The following is a 26,797-nucleotide window of genomic DNA, read 5'->3' as shown; positions in this document are numbered from 1 at the left end:
CTCAAGTGTTTAACTTTTCTGTCTCAGTAATGCTTCTGTGTCATCTCGTACTGAACAAAAAAGGCTAAAACCTCCTCAAAATGATACATTGGAAATGAAAAAAATCACATTTTAACTAATATTGCTAAGATAAAAGGAAAAAAATTCAACCAATATGTCTTTTCATCCTTTAAAATTTTGTCAAAAAATGGTGAAGTATTTCAATTTTAATGAAACTGCCTTTCCAAAAGGTAACTTAGGCCTTTTACAAAGATTCTGATCAACCTTAAGTGTGGAAGATGCCAAGGTAGATGATGAAAATTGCCTCTTTGGGCCTGAAAATCTTTTCTCTTTTAGTCTAATCCATTAAGAGAACTCCTTATATATGATGCCATCTGTGTAAGATAACCATGACTTGGAAGAGAACTTCAGCTTGTTCCTGCATGGCTGAAGTCAGTGTGGTTCCTGATGGCAATTTCCATTAAAGAAGATTAGGCTTTTTGAGCACAAGGTTACAAGTGAGCACTTGAGCAATGTTAGCATGGGCTTAACTTTAGTTTAGGCATGCTATGTGCGGAATTTACAATAAAACCCAATACCTCCATATGCAAGATTTTGTTGTAGGAGACTGTGAATCTATATTATATTTGTTTTCTGGGGATTAGATTTACCTACAAGACCCCTGTCAGAAGTGAACCTTTCTTGATTTTCATTACAAATTTTGGCTTATAATATCATGTAGAGAAAACCACAAAATTGTCTTTTTCCAGTTTCAGATGAAATTTAGTTCACAGTTATTTTGTTTTACTTCAAATTTAAGACTATTTTTTGAATGTCACATCCAAGCTAAAACATCAGCAATCAAACACAGACTTATCTTCATTAAAGTAAGTTTTCACATGCAAACTATTTTGATAGTTCAAATTCCGAGAAAATAAATACTTGATAACTAGAGATAACCTAAGTTAAATAACATATGCCTAATTTTAAAAAGATAATTTTAAGAATAATTCCCTGATACTAGACTGTTTGGCTAAAGGAATACATAAAGAAAGACGGAAATAACTGCTTTTGGCACCAACATTCTGGAAGACAGTAAAAAGCAGAAGGGATTTTTTTTTAAATTCCTGTGAATACATGAAATTTGTGGCTATTTTATGACCACAAAGCAGAAGAATGTCTTCACTTATAAAAGCAGACCCAAAAGCTTCAGAATGAGAACATTAATCACTGCTGCTATTTTTCTTAGAAGGAATGATTAAAAGTCAGGGTTTGCTGCCTGTGTACAGCATTTAAGTGCAAAGGAGGTGACTGAAGGCAATCTCTGAACACCACGATAGCAGTAAGAAGCATGCAAGTGAAAAATAGGACACCAGACTACCATTAAAATCAGGCAATCCAGGACAACTTAACTGAAAACAGTCTTTTATATCACTGATAAAGTATTTAAAACAAACAGGGTGGGTAGTGGAATAAGAAAATATTAAACTGAAGATCCCTGTAGGGAACAAATTATCCTAAACCAGAAAAGGTTGTATTTATTTAGAAATGTTTTTACAAAGTCCAGCCCTTCTTGTGGTGGCGTTTCTTTTCCTGCTTAAACATAGTTACAAGGAATGCTATAAGCTCCTGTGTCATCTTCATGATGCTGAATACACCCATCGGGGATTGTGATTATACTTGAGGTGAACTGGTGATTTCTATGCCTGACCCACCTCTAGAATTTTTTGAAGCAGCTGTTTGTGTCTAAACTCCCTAAAATATCAAATCCAAATCTTTACTGCTAATCAGGCCCATTAGTACTGAGAATTTTAGAGAAACGTATGACAGAATAAGGGCCATATTCAAGCAAATTTACTTTCAGAGAAAAATGTGTTAGGTAACCACAGGGCAGGGTTTGAGTTCACACTATTACTTTGTTATAAATCAAACCTGATGGTACTTTAAAAAAAAAAGAAAATTTGTAAATCTTTCAGAATTTGGACATTTATGAAATTTCTTTTCATAACCTAAGTTTTCCTGATCTTTAGAAAACAAACTAAAACAAGTGGTCTTAGAGACCACTTGGCCAAACTGGACATCCCTAAGCCCTGACAAGATGCACCCGTGAGTGCTGAGGGAGCTGGCAGTTGTTATTGCTTGGCCACTCTCCATCATCTTTGAATGGTCGTGGAGAACAGGAGAGGTGCCTGAGGATTGGAGGAAGGCCAATATCACTCCAGTCCTCAAAAAGGGCAAGAAGGAGGACTCAGGGAACTACTGATCGGTTAGTCTCACCTCCGTCCCTGGGAAGGTAATGGAGTGACTCATTCTGGATGTCATATCCAAACACGTTCAAGAGCAGGAAGTTATTGGAAGTGGTCAACATCGATTTACCAGGAGTAAATCACATTTGACCAAACTCATAGCCTTCTACAATGTTATAACTAGTTGGCTGGATGAGGGCAGAGCAGCAGATGTCATCTAACTTGACTTCAGCAAGGCTTTTGACACTGTCTCTCATAACATCCTCCTTAGGAAACTGAGGAAGTGTGGACTAGATGAGGGGACAGTGAGGTGGATTGAGAGCTGGCTGTGTGACAGGACTCAGAGGGTTGTGATTAATGGAGCAGGGTCGAGTTGGAGGCCTGTAACCAGTGGTGTTCCCCAGGGGTCAATACTTGGATCAGTACTGTTTAACATATTCATCAACGACCTGGACGAGGGCACAGAGTGTATCCTCAGCAAGTTCGCTGATGATACCAAGCTGGAAGGGGTGGCTGACACCCCAGAGGGCCATGCTGCCATCCAGCATGGCCTAGACAGGCTGGAGAGCTGGGCAGAGAAGAACCTAATGAGGTTCAACAAGGACAAGTGTAGGGTCCTGCACCTGGGGAGGAAGAATGTCAGGCACCAGTATAGGTTAGGGGTGGACCTGCTGAAAAGCAGTTCTGAAGAAAAGGATCTGGGGGTCTTGGTAGACAGTAAATTATCCATGAGCAAGCAATGTGTCCATGTCATGAAGAAGGCCAACAGAATTCTGGGCTGCATAGGGAAGAGTGTGGCCAGTAGGTCGAGGGAGATGATTTTCCCCCTCTACTCTGCACTGGTGAGGCCACAATTGGAATACTGTGTCCAGTTCTGGGCTCCCCAGTTCAAGAGAGACAGGGAACTACTGGAGAGAGTCCAGCGTAGGGACTCAAAGATGACTGAGGGATTGGAGCATCTCCCTTATGAGGAAAGGCTGAAAGAGCTGGGACTCTTTACCCTGGAGAAGAGAAGGCTGAGGGGAGACCTTATTAATGTTTATAAGTATCTAAAGGATGGGTTTAAGAATGGAGCCAGACTCTTTTTAGTGGTTCCCAGTAACAGGATGAGGGGTAACAGGCACAAGATGGAACATAGGAATTTCCAAACAAATATGAGAAAAAACTTCTTTACGGTGAGGGTGACAGAGCACTGGAACAGTCTGCCCAGGGAGGTTGTGGACTCCCCTTCTCTGGAGACTTTCAAGACCCGCCTGGATGCAGTCCTGAGCGATGTGCTCTAGGCAATCCTGCTTTAGCAGAGGAGTTGGACTAGATGATCTCTAGAGGTCCCTTCCAACTCTGAAATTCTGTGATTCCATGACAAAGAGGGTCTCCTTTCCTCATTAGGGATGTACCTGGCATGTAGCCAGAAAACAGAAAATAGCAGTATATTTCTTCTTTCATATTATGCTTCTGCAAGTTCTAGATCTGCAACCATGGAAGGTTTCCCCAGAGGGGAAAGAAGCATGTTTCCGCAGAGGGAGATATTCATACCCACTGTGATGATAAGAAAAGACATGGCTGTGAAAGTATTGCAACAGCTGACCAGTAAATGTAAGTGGAGACCAATTTCAATTACACTCTTTAGGCCACAGATTGTTTTGAAGTTTGACTGGGCATTCCATATCCTTTATGAACTAGTTATACAGTGATTCACTGTAGAGACGTAAATCCCTCTCTCACAGCCTTTCAGAATTCATATTTTCAGGCTTTTTTTTTTTTTCTGCGTATGTGATTTTTACACATTCATAAACATCTCTACTACAGATGAATTTTTCTTTTAGCCTCTCACTTTCAAGACTGTGAAAGTTGGCTTTCATTTACACAAAGAGCACTAAAAAGTCAAAGGGTGAAAAATGTGTTGTTTGTCGGTTTTTTTTTTTTTTCAAATCTAAAAAAAAAAATCTGTAGTTTTTGTGATGGTGAGAATATCCCTTGCAGTTATTTTCCATCAGATGGTGGTGTTAATGGAAGCTGTAGTGGTACATTCAGAACCATTTCTTTTGGGAAGAAAAGAGAATTCTTTACTGTTCAGAATGAAAGTATAAAACAACAGATCTCCCTTGGTTCACGTCACCTTAGAGACAGACTCTGATGACTGAAGCCAATAGCCAGCGGTCTCATATGGAGCCAGAGCTGTTTTTTTTCTTTATTCCTTTTCTATTTTAGAATTAACATCTGCTTTGCCCATGATGTAAGTATCTGTGTGAGCGCATGTGTTTGTGAAATATGCATGGCTGTATGCCTCTGAAGACATATAGGAATGTAAAAAAAACAGATTCAAAAGGAATGGGTGAATTGTATTTATCAGAATTTATCAGAAAGTGCCACTTTTGTCCATTCAGAGCAAAGTATTATTTCAATTATTTAATTTTTAAACTGTTTTTCTTTCTATTGCCTTATATCAAAAATTATTGCCACTATTGGCTGAAGAATTAACTGTCTTTGCAAGGGTAATTGAATTGTTTGCTGACGTATTTAGCGAGCTTCCAAGGAAATGAAAAGCCACAAGAGTTTAGGATATTTCCATTCTGCAGTTAGTTGGTGACCGCAACAAAGGAAGTGTACTGGGATGAGATTTTATTTCACTAGAATTGGACATGAGTAGCAGGGAAGATGCCATGGCATGGACTTCAGTGGGAGCACAGAGCTTGCAGAAGGCTTAAGATCTTATCCATAGAGCGAAGCTACCCTGAAGTCCACATAGGCACATTGGTGATCATATAGTTTTTTGGGGTAGTTAAGTGAAGGTAGCTCTGCAAAGAATGTACGGCTGCATTCAGACCTCCCAGCTACAGTACTTTGGCATTAAGGAGACATTTACCTTTTGAAAAATTATTGCTTGTGAAATTTGATCTTCAACTTGTAATTATATCTTCCTAGGTGTCACTCCCAGTTGACTCATACTCTAGAAAATTATTTTTAAGGGCATCTAGGGATAGACAAGAAGATGGCAGCACGTTGGTTGTGATTTAAATAGTAATTCCTAAAAAATTCCTGATCGTCAGCATCAGTGAAAGTCCCAGGCAGAACAGTCTCTTACCTTATTTTTCTTTAACATTCATATTTCTTAGCATCCAAATTTATCAAATAATGAACTGTCTGCCTAAAAAGAAGGCCTTGATGGCTTCACTAAGTCACAAATCTATCCTCGTTTTTGTCAACAGAACTTGAGGGTGGAGTATCTGGTTGTTTTTAATATCTCAAACAGTCTACATGTTGAACTAGGTTCCTGGAAATTGGAACGGACTTTCAACATAACGAGGTCTAGATTTTCTAGACTTTCAATATAACCAGGGGAAGGATTGGAAGAGGAGGAGAAATGTAATTGTCTGGTTTTCCTCATGTTCTCTTGCATCATGTGATACCATCAGAAGTGTGCAGTCTCCTGCCAGACAGAGACTGTGTCTGCCTGTGACAGCAGCCTGTGTGCCTCACGGGAGAGTTTCTTACTGAGGCTTCTTCTGAGTCTCTGACTTCTGTTCCCCTACTTGGAATAAAAACTTCTCTGTCTTCATATATTTCTGTAATGTCTTTTGGAAACTTTCCACAGGCCTGCGTTAAAATTTTCTTGGCCTAGTGACCAGTAACATATAATTCATCTTAAAGAAAGAAAATGTATATTAGAAGGCAACTGAGAAAGTCCTGCCAGGTAGGACTGGGTCCGAGATTTGCTCTGGCTATTTGTCTTGAGGTTTTTCAGGAACGATGTGATTTGTGATGAAGCTGCCATGAAATAATTGACTTGCAATGATGTATGCTGAGTCAGGTGAGGTATGCCTCCTTATACTAAGAAACAGATAGCTTGTCAAAGCAAGTGCATAGCTTGATCCCTTCCCTTTTTACAATGGTAGGGCTAGGTATACACATGGGGGGGGGGTTAAATAAGTTGGAGGGTAAACAGGTTCTTGAGTAGTATGATTGTGGTCCCAACAGTGAACACACTTGAACAGAAAACTGTCTTCGGCTTTTTTGGTACAAAGATAGTGCCTGTTCTTGTGTATCCTACTTAGTTGGTCCATAATGTGGACCAACATTTATAGTGGGAGGTGTCCCTGCTCATGGCAGGGGGGTTGGAACTAGACGATCTTCAAGGTCCCTTCGAACCCGAACCATTCTATGATTCTATGATAATGTAATGCTGGATCCCAGCTGGGGTAGGAGACAATATGGCCCTTGTATTTACATTTAGCTTCATCTTTCAGTCTTTGCTTCAGGAAATTCGTTTGTTACTGCAAGTTTTCTACCAAGTCTGCTTGCTATTTTCCAAATACACATTCAACATCACTTCTTCCTGACACCCACCTCCACATACTTGAGCATTTAATGGTTTACAATTAGCATGCCATCTTGTGACTTCAGAACCCATGAGAGCTAAAATGAATATTTATCATTATAAAATCACCATAAGTTTAACCACTAAAATGATGCAAGTACTACATTTCCCTTTTGTTTTATTTTTTATTTAGTAGAATCATTGTTGTAAAAGCACAAAAAGAAGGGAAAAAGCTCATTGATCCAGCATACTGACAATGTCTTCAAAATCTACCAGTTTTTTGTTTGGTGATAACCTATTTCCTGCAAGGTGTGTTACACAGAGCACCTGTAAGCAAGCCAAGCCTAGCATGGAACAATTTGTTTAAGATGGGATTTTTATCACAAGAGAGAAAACAATTTAAAAACATATTATTGTAGATCAGGACTGAGTATGTCCCAATTTTAAAAGCACATGAGTTACCAGCTGCTAACCATGGTGCAGAGCAGCTGGACCGAGCCCCTGATCATGAGTGGGGCCATGCCTGCCGTGAGCCTGATTTCCAGCTCCCACCTCTGCTCTCCTTCTCTTCATGGTCCCCTGGCCCCTATCACACTCGATAGCTGTTAGACAGAAAAGAAATGGATCCTTATCATCACTGGCACAGTGCAGCTCATTTTAACTGTTTTATTCCTCAAATCAAGCTCCGGAATAACTGGGTACAACCTTAGTTTTATAGATCTGAGAACAGATAAAAGAGGCTTAGCACAGTTTGGTGCTAAGACTTTTTCTTTCCCCCCAGAAGTAGTTGAAGAACTATCCATCAGTGCCATCTTAATGTCTTTAAAATGTGTGACAGATGCAAACCCTTAATTTCATCTCCTCTGTCATATACATATATTAGGGAGTGGGTACAGTAGGACAGGGTACAATTATTGCTATCTGTTCCTAGTTGAGCTACGTGAAATAAGTCTGTCTGTCTGACTTCTCGGTCTGAATAACAGCTTTTAGTGCAGCCCTCCCTGAAGCCTGTTCATAAGTCTTTTTAGTTGCCTGGGTCTGACCACAACATTTCCTTTTTGGTAAGAAGATAGTTAGCTCTCATTTCCTCATACAAATGTTAGGTTAATTGTAATTTTAGTCAAGGGAAATTTAGACCAATGTATTTTTTTAGGTATATCCCCAGACAGTGAAGGATAACAAACGTTTTAGAAACCAGCAACAGGGACAATCAGTCAAAAATGCTGACAGGGCGAAACATGTAGGCACTATTTGTTCTTATGATTCACAGCCATAAATCCTCCAGGGGCATTAGGTGTCTGAACCATCTGCCCTTTGGCATCTCTGCAGCAAATGCTAAATCCATTGGTACCATGTACAAGACATCTGTTCTCAAACCCAATTTCTTCTTGATTTGGGGAAATCCCTCTTTTGTTCACACTTCATAAGACTATCCTAACTACCAGCGTTAAAACCTGTCTTTTTAGTACCTCTGCTAGCTTTTTTTTGGAGGAATAATTATTCCTTATTCAGTTTGCTGGCTCCTACGAATCCTTTCCCCAGACGCTCATCTCTCTCTGTTTCTGGGCACTTAGCCCAAGCTGTAGATTTCAAAGGCAGCGGGGTGCTGAGAGGTTAGACACTGTAATGTTGTAAGTACCTTTGTGGATCTAGCATTTCATCATTAGCTGAAAATTGATACTCTGCTATTCGTTTGAGCAACAGCTGTATATGCAATATAAAGATAAGGGTGTACACAAAGTGTTTTGTGTGTTGGAGTTAGCTTACGCAATTCATTATAAATGGAGCAACAAGGCTGAAGTGCCTGTTATTTTGTTCCTATTAGTACTTAACGCATTCTTCAATGTAGAGATGCTAAGATGTCATGATTGAACTTGCTGCTGCAATGATGGAATGGTGTTTCTTCTACACCATCTTGAATGAAAATAGTTTTTTTAGATACTGCAGTTTTTCATTGCTTGATATCCATTCCACACAGAATGTAGATGGCTGCATATAGTATATTATATGTACGCATTTTGTAATATTTGCATTTGAGTTTTATGTGGAAAGAATGTTTTTTTTTTCCTAAGGGCCGTTGCATGAATAGAAATGGTTGGAAAATGTACTCTCAAAATTTATGAGGTAACAAATTATTCCTTTATGTCATTTTTTAGGATCTGTTTTATTTTTTGTGCCCGAATGACTTTGGGGACAGTTAAGAGCTTAGCATTGTTTTTCATTTTTTTCTTTTTTAACAGTGAATCGTTGTTCATTGAATTTACAGGATGTCTGCTAAATGTTTCTCTTACACTTCAGACCTGTTACTTGAGAAAGAGATTTCAGTAAAGGGCTTTTTGAGTGTCTACCACAATAGCTTAATATCAGTTTGGAAAATTGGCTCAAGCTTTTCATAATACAGTGTCCATCTTTTCATTACTGAATTGTCAAAGATACCTGGTGAATATGAGGGTCACCTGCTATATGGGCTCATCTGTTGTTATTGGCAAATTAGCTGTCCGTCACGGGGAGCCAGGCTGTTCATAAAAATGTGAAGGAATGTGTTGCCAGAGAAAGCCACTCTATTTCATTTTAAAGCTAATAAGATTAAATTATTTATATTATATCTTTATACTATTTATAGATGGTAAAGAAATGTGTACAAACAGTTTTTGTTAGAAATGGCAGATGTTATGATTTGCAAATATTATTTCTTTCATGTAAAGCAGAGAAGAATTCAGGCTAAATCTATATGGTAGTATGCACTTCTCAATCTAATAAAATAATAATGTAACTTCCCAAGAAAGTGATGCGTAGCTCAAAAGATGATATGTTTGCCTGTGACTAAAACTGGCTGATTTAATTTGAAAGTTGTTATTTTTACACTGTCAGTTGATAATCCCATGCTTCATTTATGCCATGTCTAAACTTGATTCAAACTTAGGATCTGCCTGTGCAGACGACTATTGAGGTCGATGAGATTCTGCAGAGGCAGAGCAAAATCTGATGATGAATCCCTAGCATTTTCTAAATATTACATTTGAATAAAAGAAATAAAAAAGGCTTCATAAATACCTTTACTTTGTTTATTTGTTTTGCTTAATATTAAATACATTCAGCTTAATGAAGCTAACACAAGAGACCTCTGTAACTTCTTCATGTGGCTCTACATTCCAAGCTGCATCTGGCTGGACACCTGTTTTTGTTCAAATCCTGTCACTGACAGTGTGTATCAACCTAATTTGTAAACTACTTTGGAAAAACACAAGGTTCACATTTTGATAGGGATGACCAGACTGTTGATAAAGTTGTAAAGCCTCTACATATACAACATAGCCATCTAACTGTGCCTTTAGTTGTCTAATTACCTTTAATATGTAGGTGCGTATATGTCCCAAATGATCTTATGCATCAGAAAAAAAACCACTGGCATTCATTAAAAATAGAAGAGCTCTTTTAAAGCACATTCTTATTCTTACTCATGCTGAAGGCAATTTTCACTGTAGAAGTATTTAGATGCAGAGATGCAAAAATTATCATTTGCTTTGCTGTTGTCTAGTAACGTGTCACTTTTTGTTAGAAATAAACATTTTCTCATTTTCTTCATTTCCTGGTTTTATTAATAATTAGATTCTCCACAAGAGGGCCTTATTTTTGGAATAACAGGCAAGAGCAAATATTGGTGGGAGTTAGATATACCAATGCAAATCAGGCAATAGTTCTTAAAGAAAAAATAATTACAATAAACAAATCAGCAAACAATCACACAAAGATCATCTGACATATAGGAAGTTGGTGACAGTATGGACTCAGTGCTTCATGAAACAGGCTCAAGGAATTTCTCTCCTTGTCTACTCAAACACTGATAACAGTGTCGTAACCGGAAAGTAGAGATTCCCCTGCACCTGTGTATCAAAACCATTAGAAATCACTGAGTTTCTGTAGAAATTTGTCCCTTTTTGCAGGACAGGTAAAATGTAAAGATTTCAATTAGCATTTTCCTCCTTCTGTCAAGACGAGATATAAATATCATCTCTGAGTTTGTGTTCATTTGCTGATTAGTAATTTAGAATATTCAATGACAACCCAAAACCTCTTAAATAATTAAGACAACTTAATAATGTCATAATAACAATTAGAAGTGATCTGTATGCATTTGTTCAGGAGAGAACATTTCAAGTTATCTACTTGATTCTGTAACCACAGCATTTATTGTTAACCTTATGCTCTGTGCTGAAAAAGCAGAAGTATATGATAGTACCTGATACCAAAGCTCCACAGTTAAATGTAATCCTGTGGCAAGGCTGGGTTCTCAGCTGCCATAAATTGGGGTAGGTTGGTGGAGATCAGTCCAGCTGAGCCAGACTACAGTGCTTGAGGGTCCAGCTCAGCATGCTGTTTTAAATTTTATATAAAAAATAAAGTAACAGGTACCTGAGTTGAACTCTTTAATGCAGTACTGAGTGTGTAAATTTGTACAGCACATATTTAAAAATAAATAGATAAGCCAATTTTTGCCTGCGGTGACTTATTTCAGATTAGCATCCTGTTTTCTTTGCCTGCCTGGTTAATTATAGGTATCTGAAGTGTGGATATTTAATGTGTTGAAATTATTTTTTTTCCCTTTTAATTTTTCTCAGGAGGTGTTTGCATTGCTCAGTCACTCAAAATCCCTCGGGAACCGAGACCAGGAGAATTTGAAAAGATCATCAAGCGCTTGTTGGAAACTCCAAATGCTCGAGCGGTGATCATGTTTGCGAATGAAGATGACATTAGGTGCTTAATTTTATGTGTTAAAGACGTTGTCTCTTCACAGAGATGTTCAATGGGCTGGTGCAGAATAGGAGAGTTCAGACTTAATCCCTTGTAAAAATTGTCACAACTCTGGTGATAAGAAATTGAGTTGCAATTATATAGTGGGCTGGTCCATTATTCTGTGGAGATCTAAGCCGTTCCTAGCTCCTAAGAGTGCAGCTCCAATACATTGTTATTTGGTGACTGAAAAGGAAGTAACCAATAAGAATGCTAGAAAAATATGGCTAAAGATGAAACCAATTAACTTGTACAGTATTGTATCTTGAGTTCACTACAGCTGTTAAATTTGCTTTAGACTGTGAAAACTATTGACTAATTGGTTAGTGTGAGCTTACTTATGCATAGCCAGAATTAATGCTGGGGATTCTCAAGTTCTTTGCAAATGCAGTTTGTTTAATTAATGATTTGTTGTTTATTTGCAGGCGAATACTGGAAGCAGCCAAAAAAGCTAATCAATCTGGACATTTCCTCTGGATTGGCTCAGATAGTTGGGGGTCAAAAATTTCACCGGTTCAGCAACAGGAGGAGATTGCGGAAGGAGCAGTAACCATTCTGCCCAAAAGAACATCAATAGATGGTAGGAATGCATGTGGCATGAACCCCTCGTTTTCTGACAATGTTCAAGCACCCTAGCTGTCTTAAAAAAAAAAATTAAAAAATCAAGTAGCCCTTTATTACAGGGAAATCGGGGAAAACTTGAGTTGGCCTGATCCAATGTTTACTTAGTGTCTCTGTTGAGATGAGGAGATGCTGAATCTGCAATTAGGCAGTCTTATAATTGTCTAATAACTAGAGCATGTGTGATGGTGAGCTTCTTGCCCATAGCCTGGCAGTTCTTTAGGACGAAAAAGGAGAGTATCGGCTGGATGATAATCTAGCACATTCTTCTGGGAGGAGACCAACCTAGGCTCTACTTTCCTTTCCTAAACATACTTTAAGAAACCACTACATTAACAAAGTTTCTGAATTGGTGGATGAAGTAGAAGCTGTTGGTTTGAATCACCTTATTCCTGGGAGGGTACTGGACATGGTAACATCTCTTACTTTCTGAATAAGTGCTCTAAACTAGTAAACAGTTAGAAAAACTGAGCACTGTTCATGCTACTTGGAGAATTTAGCCACATGGAAACATTTGTAAAGAGCTTAATCCAGATGGTATGCGTTAGTCATGATTTCGTTATGGCTGCAGGGTTGTAGGGGTAAGGCTGGTGCAGAATCTGATCAGGTTTAAGCAGGAGTCGTTAGTTTCTCAACTAGGGTCATTAAACATATAAATAGAAGCAGAATTTTAGGTGTCCTGGAAGCCCTCTCTCTCAATAGAGAGGTACTCTGTGATTTTAGGTGGCCTTGAAATGAAATTTTTTTGGATCATGGTCTTTGACTAAGTAGTGATTACAGTTTGTTTAACTTCTTGTAGGTATCCAATTCTTTATTTGGGTCATCTGTGTATTAAAAGTTTCCCTAACCATCTGCGTTACGTTTTTTTAATTATAGGATTCTGCTGGAGCTTTAACTGCTGTAGGTTTAAAAAAAATATTCTACAGCAAATATAGGATAATAACAAATATACTATTTCTTTAAACCTTAAATACAGCTATACTCATAAAATATCTTATAGTAGTTTGTACCTCAAGTTTTTTCTTCTTCTGATATTTATACAAAATCTGTTATTGTCTTTAAAAGACTATTTTTATACTGTATCATATTTTAATGCTTCTTTCACTTCTCTTAAATGTAGGATTTGATAGATATTTTCGGAGCCGAACACTTGCTAACAATCGAAGAAATGTATGGTTTGCAGAGTTTTGGGAGGAGAACTTTGGATGCAAGTTAGGATCACATGGAAAAAGAAATAGCAATATCAAGAAATGCACAGGTAACTGTGAAAGTAAAACATTATTTGTAAGTTGTTTTTTAGAGTGCAGGAACGGAACTGCTTTCTTTTCATCGTTCTTCTGGCTCCCTTCAATTCTCCAATACAAATTATTGTGTTTTAAGAAAAGTGTGACACTTTTTCTCAAACCTGAAGAAAAAATTCATGAGCAATGTTTGAGAAGGTTAGTAGTTAATTTGCACAAATCCAATGATGGTACAGACTTTGTTAAAGGCCTGTGGCTGTGGTTCAATTCCATTCATGTTTTCAATGACCTCCTCTCTCACCCCATCTATAGTTGTCAATATGATTTTTTTTTAGGAAACAGGCACATCACAGTAATTCTCATATTGTTATCCCTGAAGTATATACAGAGAAAATTAAATTTCTGTTTAAACTATTGAGGTCTTGATGATAGGTCAAGTCATGAACTCCTTATTTAGTTTACAAACTGCGTTTGAGGATGAACTAAAAATCAAATCAATATGTCCTTATTACTTGTCCTCATGTGAAAAGAAATTCTAGGATTCTACACCCTACTATAAAGCTGAAAGTCTCTATAAAGTTTGAGCAAAAACTCTATGTAACTGGCACTGGTGTTCTCAAACCTGCTTGCTCAGGCGTCGTATCCAGACACAGTTGTCACTACAACTAATACAGCAGTCGCATCAGTAGCTCTGAGTTTCATCTCACCTGTGAGAGTGTTGGCTTTTTGCTTTTCCTTGCAGTGTTTACAGGATTGTTACCTTTCGTCTTCTCTGACTACAGCAGAGTATTTATGTTACTTTTTGTAGAGATAGGTTTTCCTAATGTCAGGGTTCTCAGTGTCATTTGCTTAATTACCACCGCCGCCACCCCCAGCAGTACTGGTAGTGACCACCATCTCTGCAGCCAGTGGCAGCAGTAATACTCAGTTTTCTGCACTGCATACATCAGTCATCCGTGTGCCTTGATTTCCCCGGCAGTGTTTTCTTTTGCCAAATATTTTCCACAGGGAATGTGAACTTTTTTGTTCACTTGCTGTTCCAAGGTTTCTGGCTGCCTGGTGACGCTGTCATGCAGCCTTTGTTATGGGGGTGCGCTTCCAAACTTTCTGCAAACAAAAGCTGCGCACCAGCACCACGCTTCTCCTGGGTTTGTCAGACAGACATACCATGCAGTCTCCAACCACACGCACCGTTTAGTCCTGCGCTCCTTGAACCATCAGATTTATTGTATGTGGGCTGTGCCATCGATTCAAAGACTTACTGAACTGGGCTTCAATATATTTCACACAGAAATACGAAAGCCATGCACGCACTCTCATTTCAACAGCGGCACCTTGTTTTCTGCCTTTTACCATGTACTCCACAAAGAAAAGGATGATATTCAGTTCCTCACTGAGCTAAATGATAGCTCATTACTCTAATCCTTTACTCCTTGGCCTTGATTCATAGAGCAGTAAGTCACGGCTGGGTAGTTACCCATGTCTGGGAAGGGATTATTTTGTTTTTACTATTTTAAGTGGAAAATAGATGCTTTTTTGAAGTTCTTCAGGTGGAATGAGTGGTGTATGTGCTGTAGTTTGGGAAGCTCTAAATGTTACCACAGATGGTTGTATGACTTGTTTCAGCCTCATCACATCTGTCAAATTGAATTACCAAGTGAAAAGTAGTGTATAAAATGCACAGGCCGTGTCTTGATAGATTCAAAGTAATTTGTGATTTGAAACGGATATCCGTATATTTTATGAAATAAAATTATGGTATGCTCTCTGTCCATGAAAACAAAAAATAAAACAATTTCTGCACCCAGAAAGTTAACATAGTATCACGGGATGGGATTAAGAGGTGGACAATCTCATACAAAGGTTGCTCATGCAACCTGCAGGGGAAAAAGCTATGAATTCTTCTGCAAGTAGAAGTACCTATGAGTGACAGAACCCTTGACTAAAACAACGTAAAGGTGGCTTAGTACAATAGAAAACACCCTTGGACAGCAACAGACCTGAAACAAGCTGGCGATTCTTCATGAGTCCTATGGTTATCTAACTCAAATTTAAAGGGTTGGACAACAAAAATAACGAAAATCTGCTCCTTTTGGGTAAACTGAATGGAGAGATGAGAGTGGAAGTTCAAAATAGACCTCCTGTGATTTAAGGAGAAATGCTAGGTGTAGAATGGGAGAATGACACTCCCACCAGTCTAGACTTAGAGAATCGCAAATGGCATCTTGAACCACTTCAGTCATTTGTCAAGGAGACAAAGAGAGGCAGTAATGATATCGTGGCTGGTTTCAGCCCTCAAAGCAGACAACTCAGTCTACTATGACATTCTACATCTGCTAAAGATTAAAGAGGAGAATATCCCTCCCATCCATGAATTTATCTTTCCCTTGAAAGGCCAAAGATGTTACTTCATGGCCAAGTCTGCTCTGAAATAATGGTAGTAAATGAAAGAAATGAATGAACCTTCACTTTCAATATGAATATAGGAGCTGTTACATTTAATTGTTTATAACAATATTGAAGACTCTGATCCTTGGCTTATCCCAGTTGCCAGTTTTCTCTGAAACTTGTGTACTTTCTCAGTCCTAAATTTCAATTTAATTCTTAAAGGAATGTACTCCCATCTTTAGTTCAGGATTTGAAGACTGAACTTAAAAATGCCACCTGTCCTAATTTTCCCATATTTTATCTGAGCACTGCAGATAATAAGATCCTCTTTGTCTTTTGTTCACCAGCCCATTTTGTATATCACGTCAATAACCACTGATGCACTGAAAGAAATACAAAAGCTCAAGATACAGCCATAACCTGAAAATCTCCCTCTCCAAAGATATTAAAAGGCAAATTGATAGGTATAAAGTTTTCTCAGGCTTGAGATTTGTTTTATTAGGCATTCCTATTTAGCTTAGCTAGGAGCTACTTGTATCTTTTCCTCATATGACATTTGCAATTCCCAGCAACAACAAAACTGATATCCCTGTTCTCTATTCAGTCAAGTTATCTGTTCATAGGTTTAAATTCTTACTACCTGCAGTCAGGATGCTAACAGTCTAATCCAATTTCAAGCATTTTTTCCCCTATGAAGATACTAGAAAATACTTCATAGCAAAAAATATTTCTCTCTTTTCTTTTCCATGTAAAATCAACACTCTTTTTAGGACTGAGAGTCCTGAAAGGGATTTCCTCTCTTTCAAGGTTAAGAATTACAAAAAGGCATAAGCCTTCTTATCTCCTTATAAATGCCTCCTGTTCTTATATATCGCTGATTATTACAGTCTAGTGTTGTCGTGGCTTAAACAGTTTATTTAAAGAAAACTGCTATTTTAAAACTGTTTGAAAATACTGTTTATTTGTGGTTGCTCTTGCTTCTTATACCTAACAGAATTTGTGCTTTGGAGATACATAAAATAATAACTTTCTTTTGATTTTTGCCTGATCATTTGCTTTCTGATTTTTCCCAATTTACAGAAAGCAATGATTCACCTAAACTTTGAAAAAGTAATTGCTTTGCCACTATTGATTTGCAACTAGCAACTGTGTTTCTGAATGTGAGTGTACATTGATCAAATCATCAAGACTACAATAGTTCATTGAAAAATATTAGAATTTTTTTTTGTTCCAGCCTGTCTGGATCTAAAATAAAAATACCAAATTGGGACATTGACTTAGTAAACATGAAACAATTATTCAATGACTACCATTAAACTTTTTCAAGTGGGGAAGGGGAAAGGAATTTGCAGAGAAAAGTTGTTTGTCTTACTACAAAAAATTGAAAGAATGGAGCACTTACAAGGATTGAACTCTCTGTAGACGTTACAAGAAGCCTCATTTTACATAATTTATTCAAGGTGCAGTTTTTCTATATTCAATAAAAAAAGATCTTTAGTGAGACATGAATCTTTGAGGGACCTTTGACAGCCTTTCTTTAGCACTGGAATCTCTTTGTGGGAATGAGAAGTGAGATGAGAAGCTTTTCGCTCATCCCTGTGCCCCGGCAGGAAACTGTAGACAGAGACAGCATTCATCCTTTGCTTGCCTGCATTCGTCAAGAGGAAGGGCTTGCCCAACCATGGTTGTGGGAGATGGCAGAGATGGCACACCTCTTGCTCTGCTTTAAATTTAACATCCTGGAGAATTTTCCCATACCCTCATCTTCCCAGTTGACTCAATCGGTGGGCCAAGTTTTTGGTAGCTGAAGATTTAGCATTACTTAGAAAGATTGTGGACTGACTAGTTATGTTCCTAGTGTTGTTTTGTTAACTGCAGCTCTTGGTTGTTGAGCTATTAGTTGTCAGTCCCCCTTTAGGTAGGTTTCTAGAGCTTGTGTTTCTTGAGAAATGTACAAAAGTAAGAATACAAAGATTTGAAAATGAAACAAAGATGTCCCAGCGTACTCTTTAAAAATTGCATTGAATTGTGAGGCCGACAGTATGCACCATCACTCTTTCAGAAGAAAAGAAAGCAGCATTAATGGTGAAGAGTTAAGGGAGAAGGGCAAGAAATAAATTAAATGTACTCAGATAATGTACTTCCATTAGCCTCGCAGAATGTTAAACTTTGTTTTCATTCTAACAAAAAATTCTGAAGTAGTCTTCTTTACATATATATTTGTGTACACATGTAGATATTTGTTTGTGTTTCATGCAGAAGCAGATGGAAATCTAACATGGCTACTTACTGTTATCATGTTCTATTGTGTACAATTGCAACCACAAATTCAAATCTGACTTCAGAAGATACCATTCCATTGAAATTTTTTCTGGATTTTCCCCATGGCATCCCTTCAAGGCATGCATTTATCCTAGTATTTGCAGTCTTTGAACAGCAAAATGTGGCCTTTTAATAAAACCTCAACAAAAATGTTAATTAAAAAAGCTCCTTCATGCACATCCTTACAGAAGTAGTCTCTCTCCCTGTTTTGTATGGTTAGCATTTTAACTACTCCACAAACCTAATCAGCCTTTAACTGCCTATAATGACTGACTGCACCGCTAAAAATAAAGACGGAAGAGTTTCCAAAAGTATATAGAGACCTGCATAAATTAGTCTAATTTCAATTTGCTCTATCAAACTGAACTATTTGTTTCACAGGAAAACAAATCACAGTGCAGCATAATAGACACCAAGCATACCTAGGAACTTTAGAGATACATTATTTAATTGTTTTCTCCTAACTAACCTCTTTAAAAAAACCATTGCACCTAAAAATATTAATAGAAAGAAGTAGATTTACACATGTGTGTATGCAGCCACATTCTGAAAAAATTATAAAACAAAATGAAAAGTTCAGTAGCAGAACGTGAATCTTGCAGAGGTACAGTACATTGCTATTTAGTTTGAGTAATGATTCCATTACTATAAAATCAGTCCTAACGTAGTTTTTTTTTTTCTTGATGAGACCTACGCAAAGTTAAAAAAAAGTCAGCATAGATGCAGTTGAGACACATGGTGAGTTGTACCACAGTTCCCAAAAGGCACTAAGGCTGAGGAGGAGGAGGGATTGTTTTCGAGCTCACAGAAAGAGCTGCATGGTCTCCCTCTTTGTGCGACTTGTGTGTTGGGAACAGTATGTTTAGGCATGAGGTAGAAAGGGCAATTCTTACTCTTTTTCATCTTTTGCTATTTGCCATTTTCTTGATTGCCTTTTGAAAAGTAGCTTATAAACACATTGCAGAAGGATTTTTGATTTTTTTATTTTTGCCTATTGCCATTTTGTGTAAGTACAATAATTTTATGTAAAAATCACAGTAGTCAAATTTGCAGCACTATAAGCAGGAGCTAAGTAGACTGTTGAATCTTTGCTACCCATCACATCAATTGGACACAAAAGACTGAGGAGTATTTTTCATAGTCTAAGCTGTTTTTTACTCTGCTTTGGATATTATCTCAGAACTATGAAAATTGTGTGTTACACATAGCTGCACTGCAGTGGTCCCATGCTGCCTCTAATGTACCATTAAATCAAACCGCATCATGTGTCATTAAATAATATACGGAGCCAGAGAGCATTTGCTTTTGTTTTTAGGACAATAGATCATGTCCCAGGTGGCACCAAGACCTCTTCCTAATGAGAAAGAGGTCAAAAGCTAAATGAAGTTTAATCTCTTTGTTACAGTATACCATAAGCCATAAATTCACCATTTTTGCAGATTTTGTCTGGTTCCCAATTGCAGAAGCCTGGGTAGTCAATTCCAAAGAAAAAGCTGATGCCTGAGAATGTTGAGTGACATTCTGCAAAAATTAACGAAACTGAAATACAGACTTTTTCTTGCTATACGTCAGGTCAGAATGTTTAGACCAAATTCTCTCCTGATGGTGGAGATCTGGCAGGAATGAACCTTGCTGTCTGTCTGCTGTCAGTGTCTGGTAGACTGATATGTGATAGAATACCATAATTTAAGGTGTATTTGATGAAAATATACACATTCACTTGTCCTACAAAGGGACAGTTCTGGATCTTATTCCAGAAACTACACAATTTCAGAAGATTCAAGTGGAATAGCATTTCATTCCAGCAACTGCTAATGTGCATGGGTATTACTCAGTATGTCTGAGAGCCAACAAATCATGGGACCTAAAATACGCTGCCCATTCACTGATTCGATTTCTTCATTTCACTTGCTGTCATCCATTTTGTTGTTTCACCAGTTGTTAGTATTTTTAGATCCCTTTATAATATATACAGTGGAATATAATTTCTCAGTTCTTTTGTCAAAGCTTAAATTCACCTACAGAATGTATCATTTAAAAAAGCTTCTTATCTAATATGAGGAAGAAATTGACCAAGACCAAGAAATTGACCATAGAGATCTTTGTTTATAATTTTATTTATAAATAGGAATTCATAGAATCATAGAATGGTTCAGGTTGGAAGGGACCTTAAAGATCATCTAGTTCCCACCCCCCTGCCATGGGCAGGGACACCTCCCACTAGACCAAGCTGCTCAAAGCCCCATCCAGCCTGGCCTTGAACACTTCCAGGGATGGGGCATCCACAGCTCCTCTGGGCAACCTGTTCCAGTGTCTCTCCACCCTCACAGTAAAGAATTTCTTCTTAATATCTGATCTAAATCTCCCCTCTTTCAGTTTGAAACCGTTACCCCTCATCCTGTCATTTCAATGCAATTCAAGTCTTGTATTCTGTCAGGAAACGTATCAATTTTAGATTTATAATGTTTTACAAAGTTATGAGTCATGTTCCACTGCACAATCATTTAAATAGTGTATCTTGCCATTTTAGATACACTTGCTGCCAATTTGGAAGACTTGCAATATGCATATGTAGGTGCACACGTGTGGATGTGTTTGCTAGTAACTTATGAATCCAAAAATTCTTATTCCAGCTCAGAGCCTCTGCAAGAATGGCAAACCCTAGTGAATGAATTGTTGCTTTAAGTACAATTTTGTGTGAAGTCTGGAACTGCATCTTCTCAAATGTAGCCTCAGAAAACTCGTAACCAGTATTACTCTATGATGTAACTCAGATGTCATCTGTACACAATCCCTGCTCATGGGAGACTATAGTATGTTACTCTGACAATTCCAGTACCAGCCCAACCACTTTGGACAGATGTTAGTAGAACAGGAAAGTCACTAGTTGAAATGTTGCATGCCGTTCTTCACCAGTTTGCTCTCCTGGTCTACCACAAACAGACCCTTGCTGTGAACAGGAGCCTGAGTCCCAGATATCCCCCTTAAGGTAGAAAAGATATTTCTTGTTTTCCCTTCTGAGCAAGCTCTTGTAATCTTGCCTTATGAGAGGACTGGAAAAACTGTTTTAATTTTGTATATGCATCATCCGTGCCGTTATTCAAGCATTTCAGGCTACAGTGCTTAAACATTTTATAAGTACGCACATTTGGTGTGCATACTTGCTACCTGGCTAGATGCTTCATTAGACTACAAGTATTGCAATAAAAAATAGTTTAAGTCTTCAAAAAGGACCATTAGCTGCATAGTTTTCAATGTCCTTGGATGTAGTCAGACAGACTGATCTACTCATTGTAACCTCATAGGAGGTGACTCATCCCTCAGAACTGTTGACCACTGTCCAACCACTGTTCTGCGAACTGATCTGGTTGAGGATTTTGGAGGTGAAAGTTCGTTACCCAGATCAGAAACAGGCATGTTAATTTGGTTGAAAATGTTCTTCCATATTCGGAAGTAGTGGTCCATGATAAATTTTTTTCCTGGTCTATTGCGTGGTGGGGGACACCAGTTGGGAGCAGAAAGAGTGGCCTTTGCAAGGTACCTTCTTCCCCAGGTGCCCTGAGACCTTGTCTGTGTTATCAAACAGTGCACCTCTGCAGAGCAAAGCAGTCGATGATGAGCATTGGGGTCCTCACTGTACTAGTTTCAAAAGCCTTTACTTCAGGTTAGTATGGTCCTTTGAGATGGAGGGCCATAGCTGTATTCCCCGCACTCATTTTATGGTTTGGTTTCCTCTGAAAGGCACTGGGATTGTGCAGAGCAAGACTGCTCCATCATGTGAAGGTTGTGGCAGCCAGGAAATTTGTTTGAAAAAAAACATTCCTTATCCAAATAAAACATAAATGTAGCTGCACTCAAGGGACTCAGTGGGTAGAGCTGAAGAAAGGTGCCCCCCCCCTCCGCCATGTAGTGCTTTCAGATTCTGTACAATGAAAGAAATTGCTGCTCGTGACATGGATCCCTCTGAGTAAATAAGAAGGACGTAGAGCCCTCTCTGTGCTCAGTTCCTGTGAACAAGCAGGGTTTGGCTGCTCTTGGCCCTTATTTGCAGAAGACCGCTAGCTACAAACAAAATGCATTATTCCATTGGTTAGCCGCTCTGAGAGGAGAAAAGTCTATTTAATACACAGCTCAATATTTATAGGCTATTTTTAATATTCTTGGAGTATTCAATGGTTCAAGATACGTACTTAAGATACCAGTACGCAGTTTCTCAGTAGACCAAAAAAAGTAGCTTGTTTGTCCTGTAACTGCAGTAAAATGTCATCACACACATATACTGGAATGGAGAGTGACTTACATCATAAACTGTTGATGCACAAGTTCCCACAAAACAGCCTTCGCTCTATTAGTTAATCTTGATTTACAGGATATCAACAAGTTAATACAAATACGAGCACAAGGGTAAACCAAAGGAAATTATATAATCTTTCTATTGTGACCTTTCTACTGATTATTTTTTATATTAAAAAAGTTTAAACTTATTCTGATGTTAGATATCACCAATACCCCAAATAAATCTATATTTTTAATAATTATATTAATTTTATAATATAATGAGTATAGGTAAACTAAGTGGTTTCATAATTTCATGAAGCAGCAATGAAAATACTTTTAGATCATGAACACTTTCAATACATTGAATAATTATTCACCTGTGAAATGCCCCTGATTTATAAGTAATTGCTCACCTTTTATGGAAGGGAATTCAGATTGGTCATCTGTAAACAGACGCAGATGCTTTTTAATCTACCAAATAGAATTTTATTGCAGAAATAGACCCAGCAAAATCAATGGGGCATATATAATGGGCTGTAGTATAAATCAGTGTAGAAAAGGAGGTCAGAATTTGACTTTTAGTGGATAAGTGTATCCATTAAATGTAACAATTATAGTTCAATATTTCCAAAATATTATTTGTATCCAATATTTGAGATAGGTGTTTTGGTATGGAGGGTTCTTATGAAAGGTCAGGTAGAAGCACAAGTGTCCTCAGTTTGTGTTAAAATCAGCGTACAGGGGAGGAGAGGTATGTTTGTTGCATTGAACTTACACTGGTTTAACTGCACGGCTGGGCATTATGATTTTGACCCAAATTCTAGCTCTGGACTAGTGCATGTTCCAGGTTTGCAGGATTGCCCTTGGATGGAGCTCATGAGACAGGATTTATGTAATTCTTTAACTTCTGGCAGGCCACCTCCACATGCCTTAGTAAGCTGCTTAGAGTGGTATGACTTACCCTGTGAGGATGCCCATCTCTCTTTACAGACTGCAGATAGACCTAGATGACCAATTTGGATAAAGTGCCCCACTTTTAGATTGCTCAAGTCAAGTGAAATAATACCATTCCATGGTTGCGTGGATCACCACTTTCCCAATGAAGCAATCTGCCTTCACAGTTCATATAAGATCCTGGTGATAACTCTAATATTTTCTTACATTAATTATGAGTATATTACTTAAATGTTCAGAGGAAGCTTAGCATCCTTACAGGTACTTTCACAGATAGAAACAAAAGGGAAGATAATACACAGCAGTCCTGTGTACACGGATTATCAGCAACTATTCCTTAGATCTGAATATGTGACTATTTGCCTATTGATAATACCATAGATTTTCAGGATGCAATATCCTGTTGAACTACGCGAAGTATTTTAAAGAGACTTGTTGATAAAGTTTTATATTTGAGGTTTATATTTAGGCTTTGTTTAAAAGTGAAATATTTAATTATTCTGGACAAGATCCTTTTATTCTGTGATGAGATAATCCCACAAGACAGACAAATTAAGGCTCTAAAATCTTTGATGAATCTACATAATGTATGTGATCTGTCACTGAGGCAAAAGCAGCTGGTGTTGTGATCTCACATGCTACATACTCTGTGGAAAACAAGTTACTTTCAATTTATTACAGTGATACTGTGCGATAAGGTATGCTTCCATTAATGGTATCTTCACCTGCATCAGTAAACAATGGGTGATTAATACTGTGGGGTTTTTTGACTGTATCTTCAGCATTTCTGGAATTGTGGCAGCCAAGGATAGTCTTGGTTGATTTGCTACTATCTTAGTTAAAATTCAAGATAGCGAAATGGAAGGTCTATGCATTATATACATTCCACTTGACCCCACAAAATAATAAGAATCGAATGCCTTCAAAAGCTCTGCAGTCATGGGGCAGGTGGTCTGCTGAGGCCGTGGTCTACCATGCTGTTGAGGTTTCCCTTGCTTTCCATCTGTTTCCTACGTTGCCATGTGCTGAAGTATAAACTCTTTGGGCCAGAAATTGCATTTTTCAGATTATTTTTTTTCAACAGTGTTTTCCTGTTCTATTCTTTCAAGCAAAGAAGAAGAAAAACAAGTTGGCATTTGCACATGTCATAAACCCATAAACTTGGAGGAGTCCAGTGAAATTTAAGTACCATGTAAGCATTGCCTAGCTTAGAAAATAAGGGTGCTTTTTCACTTTCAGTGTTCAGTTCTGATTATTGGTAGACTTTTTCCTGAGCCATACCCTTGAAAGAGCAGTTCTTCAGAGGCTCTCAGATAGATCAACAGTTATTCTCTCATCTTGAAATGAACAAATCATTTCCAGGACTAGAAGCACTTCAAGGTAACATTTTAAATTGTCTCTCCCTGTGACTTTTGAAACTACAGCAAACAAGAAACAAATTCATTTTATTCCTTTTAAATTTTGAAAAAGAGCCTGAGACTCTAACAGTGGCAGTTTTAGGAAAATTGGAAGTGTGGGCTTGGAGAGTGATAGAATAAGCTCTGCAATTCACCAAACCTTCTTGCAAGATATATTACATATAAAATATAACAAACAGTCCATGTGTATAGATTACTGGAATAATAGATTTTTCTTTTTAACTTTTTGGACAGAAATGTTAACATCTGCCAGAAGGCTACAGTACTGAAAAGCGATTTGCAAAATTGAATAGTATAACCATAAGACAAAAAGGCTGTCATGTGTTCTGCATCCTACTTTAAAGTATGTAACATTCCTCAAATTCCAGATAAAGAACAATGTACAGACTACAAACTAACCATTGGCTTTGTAATTAGTAATTCCAAATAAGTAATAAACGTAAGATTACAAATGGCTTTCACAGAATTTGGAAAGAGAAAAGGAGGCTACGTTTGGTCTAGAAATCGCTCATTATTTACTGATAGATAAAGCACACACACATTTAGGGGTTTAATTCCTGGAACTCACTGCTTTTATATTTTTAAATCAGACGGGATATACATAATTCTAACTTTTCTGCAAAATTAGGTTGAAATTTAATAGGAAGAAACTTGCTCATGAACTTTTGATACCTTTCCACTGGATTTTAGCTGAAATCTGTAGTTGCAGCAGTGTTTTAAAATGGAGAGAGGAAAAAATAATTAAAGGAAGAAGAATTAATTCACTTATGAGATTGTACAAGTCTTCATGTCAGCTAACAGAACTGGAATTGAGTATGTAAAGGTCTTCTACATTTGCAGTTTCTGTGTGCAGTGGGATAGTGTGGAATGTAAAGATTGGTACACGACAGCCTGCAGGAAAAAAAGCAAATAAATCTACATACTATCCTGTAGCTTCTGAACTTTTTCAGCAGAACTGCCTATGACCTGGATACCAGTTTTCATCATAAAACTTTCCTGGCATTCTCTGTTAAACATTGTTCCTTTACACAGACTCGGATTGACCCATACCTTTGGAAGGCGCATTATGAGACTTTCAGGTCCGCATAAGATTTGGGTTGAATTTTGGATGAATATTAAGGTCACTTTCCATTTTTATCTGAACTGTTTTCACTAATTGCTCTGTGAAATTGTCTCTCATGTAATTTATGATGATAATAAAGGAACCAGGGTTTGGGACACGAGCCCAAAGATATTGTAACTTAGTTGCACAGAGATAAACTACAAAGGATGTATAATGGCCAAATCTTCAATGCTGTACATGAGTGTTTCTTTATTGACATGAAGAGGTATGAGATTTGAGAAGATGTGGCCCCCCAAATGAGAGTAATAACTTGATTTTTCTGTGGAAATCACAGAGAGGTCAGTAATCAAAGGCTCTGTAGGATAAGAAAAGCTTTAAAGGAATGATCAGAAGGGAAGCTACATTGCTTTTCACTTCAGAAGACAAGAGTTTTGGATCTTAAAAGTAAGATGAAAATAAGCAGAGCTTTATAGACAGTTTGCACAGAACCTTGAAATAGAGACAGGAAGTTTAAACATCCTATGAAAAAGGTAACCAACCAAGAATTTGGCCTCAGTAATACTACATTCTAAAATTCTCTACTATCAATGAAAGGAAAATTGTATGTGGGAGGGAACTGCAGTGTGTATTACTCCTTGAAAACTTTTTTTGTCTGCTGTTATGTGGTTCTATTTTCCACAGTTTATCCTTTTGGATTTTCTCATTTTACCATGAATCACTCTTCTGTAAAAAAGAATTAAAATTTCTTGCAGTCTCCTTCACTGCGATACTGAATCATGTTGTCTTTTGCTTTTAAAGGCTTTATGACCAGGGCTATACATTTTCTTTTAGTTATGTATGTGACATTGAAAAAAAAGAAAGTGTGCTTTTAGAATTTGTATGGTGCTTTTACCAACTCCCTTGCCTTTTTATAGTGCTACTTAAAAAAAAAAAAAAACAAAAAACAAAAAAACCCAGCATTCCTATATTAATTTTTTCTTTTTGGATTTTTTTTTTTTTTTTTTTTTTTTTTAGAAAGATGTACCTGAGCATATTTTGCTCATGATTACAACAGTGCTCATTTCTAGTCCTATCTGGAGTTTGGTCTGGTGCATTCTTCCACATAAAACCCAACAACCTTTCTCTTCTTTGCGTTCCTACCATTCTGTGATTCTCTGTTTGTTTTTTGTGTTGGTCAT

General features: G+C 37.7%; 1 protein-coding gene across 1 annotated transcript in view; it reads left to right on the top strand.

Annotated features, from left to right (window-relative positions):
• The window catches only part of GRM8 (glutamate metabotropic receptor 8), a 348,956-nt gene that overhangs the window by 138,352 nt on the left and 183,807 nt on the right, over positions 1–26,797 (top strand). The window contains exons 3-5 of the mRNA XM_054211584.1: positions 11,163–11,298; positions 11,760–11,914; positions 13,076–13,213. Coding sequence (XP_054067559.1) covers positions 11,163–11,298; positions 11,760–11,914; positions 13,076–13,213 — 429 coding nt within the window. The remainder of the gene's footprint in view (positions 1–11,162; positions 11,299–11,759; positions 11,915–13,075; positions 13,214–26,797) is intronic.

The sequence above is a fragment of the Rissa tridactyla genome, chromosome 1, assembly GCF_028500815.1.
Source record: "Rissa tridactyla isolate bRisTri1 chromosome 1, bRisTri1.patW.cur.20221130, whole genome shotgun sequence".
NCBI lineage: Eukaryota > Metazoa > Chordata > Aves > Charadriiformes > Laridae > Rissa > Rissa tridactyla.
The sequence above is the reverse complement of the archived record's forward strand: the minus strand, read 5'-3'. Positions and strand labels throughout refer to the sequence as shown.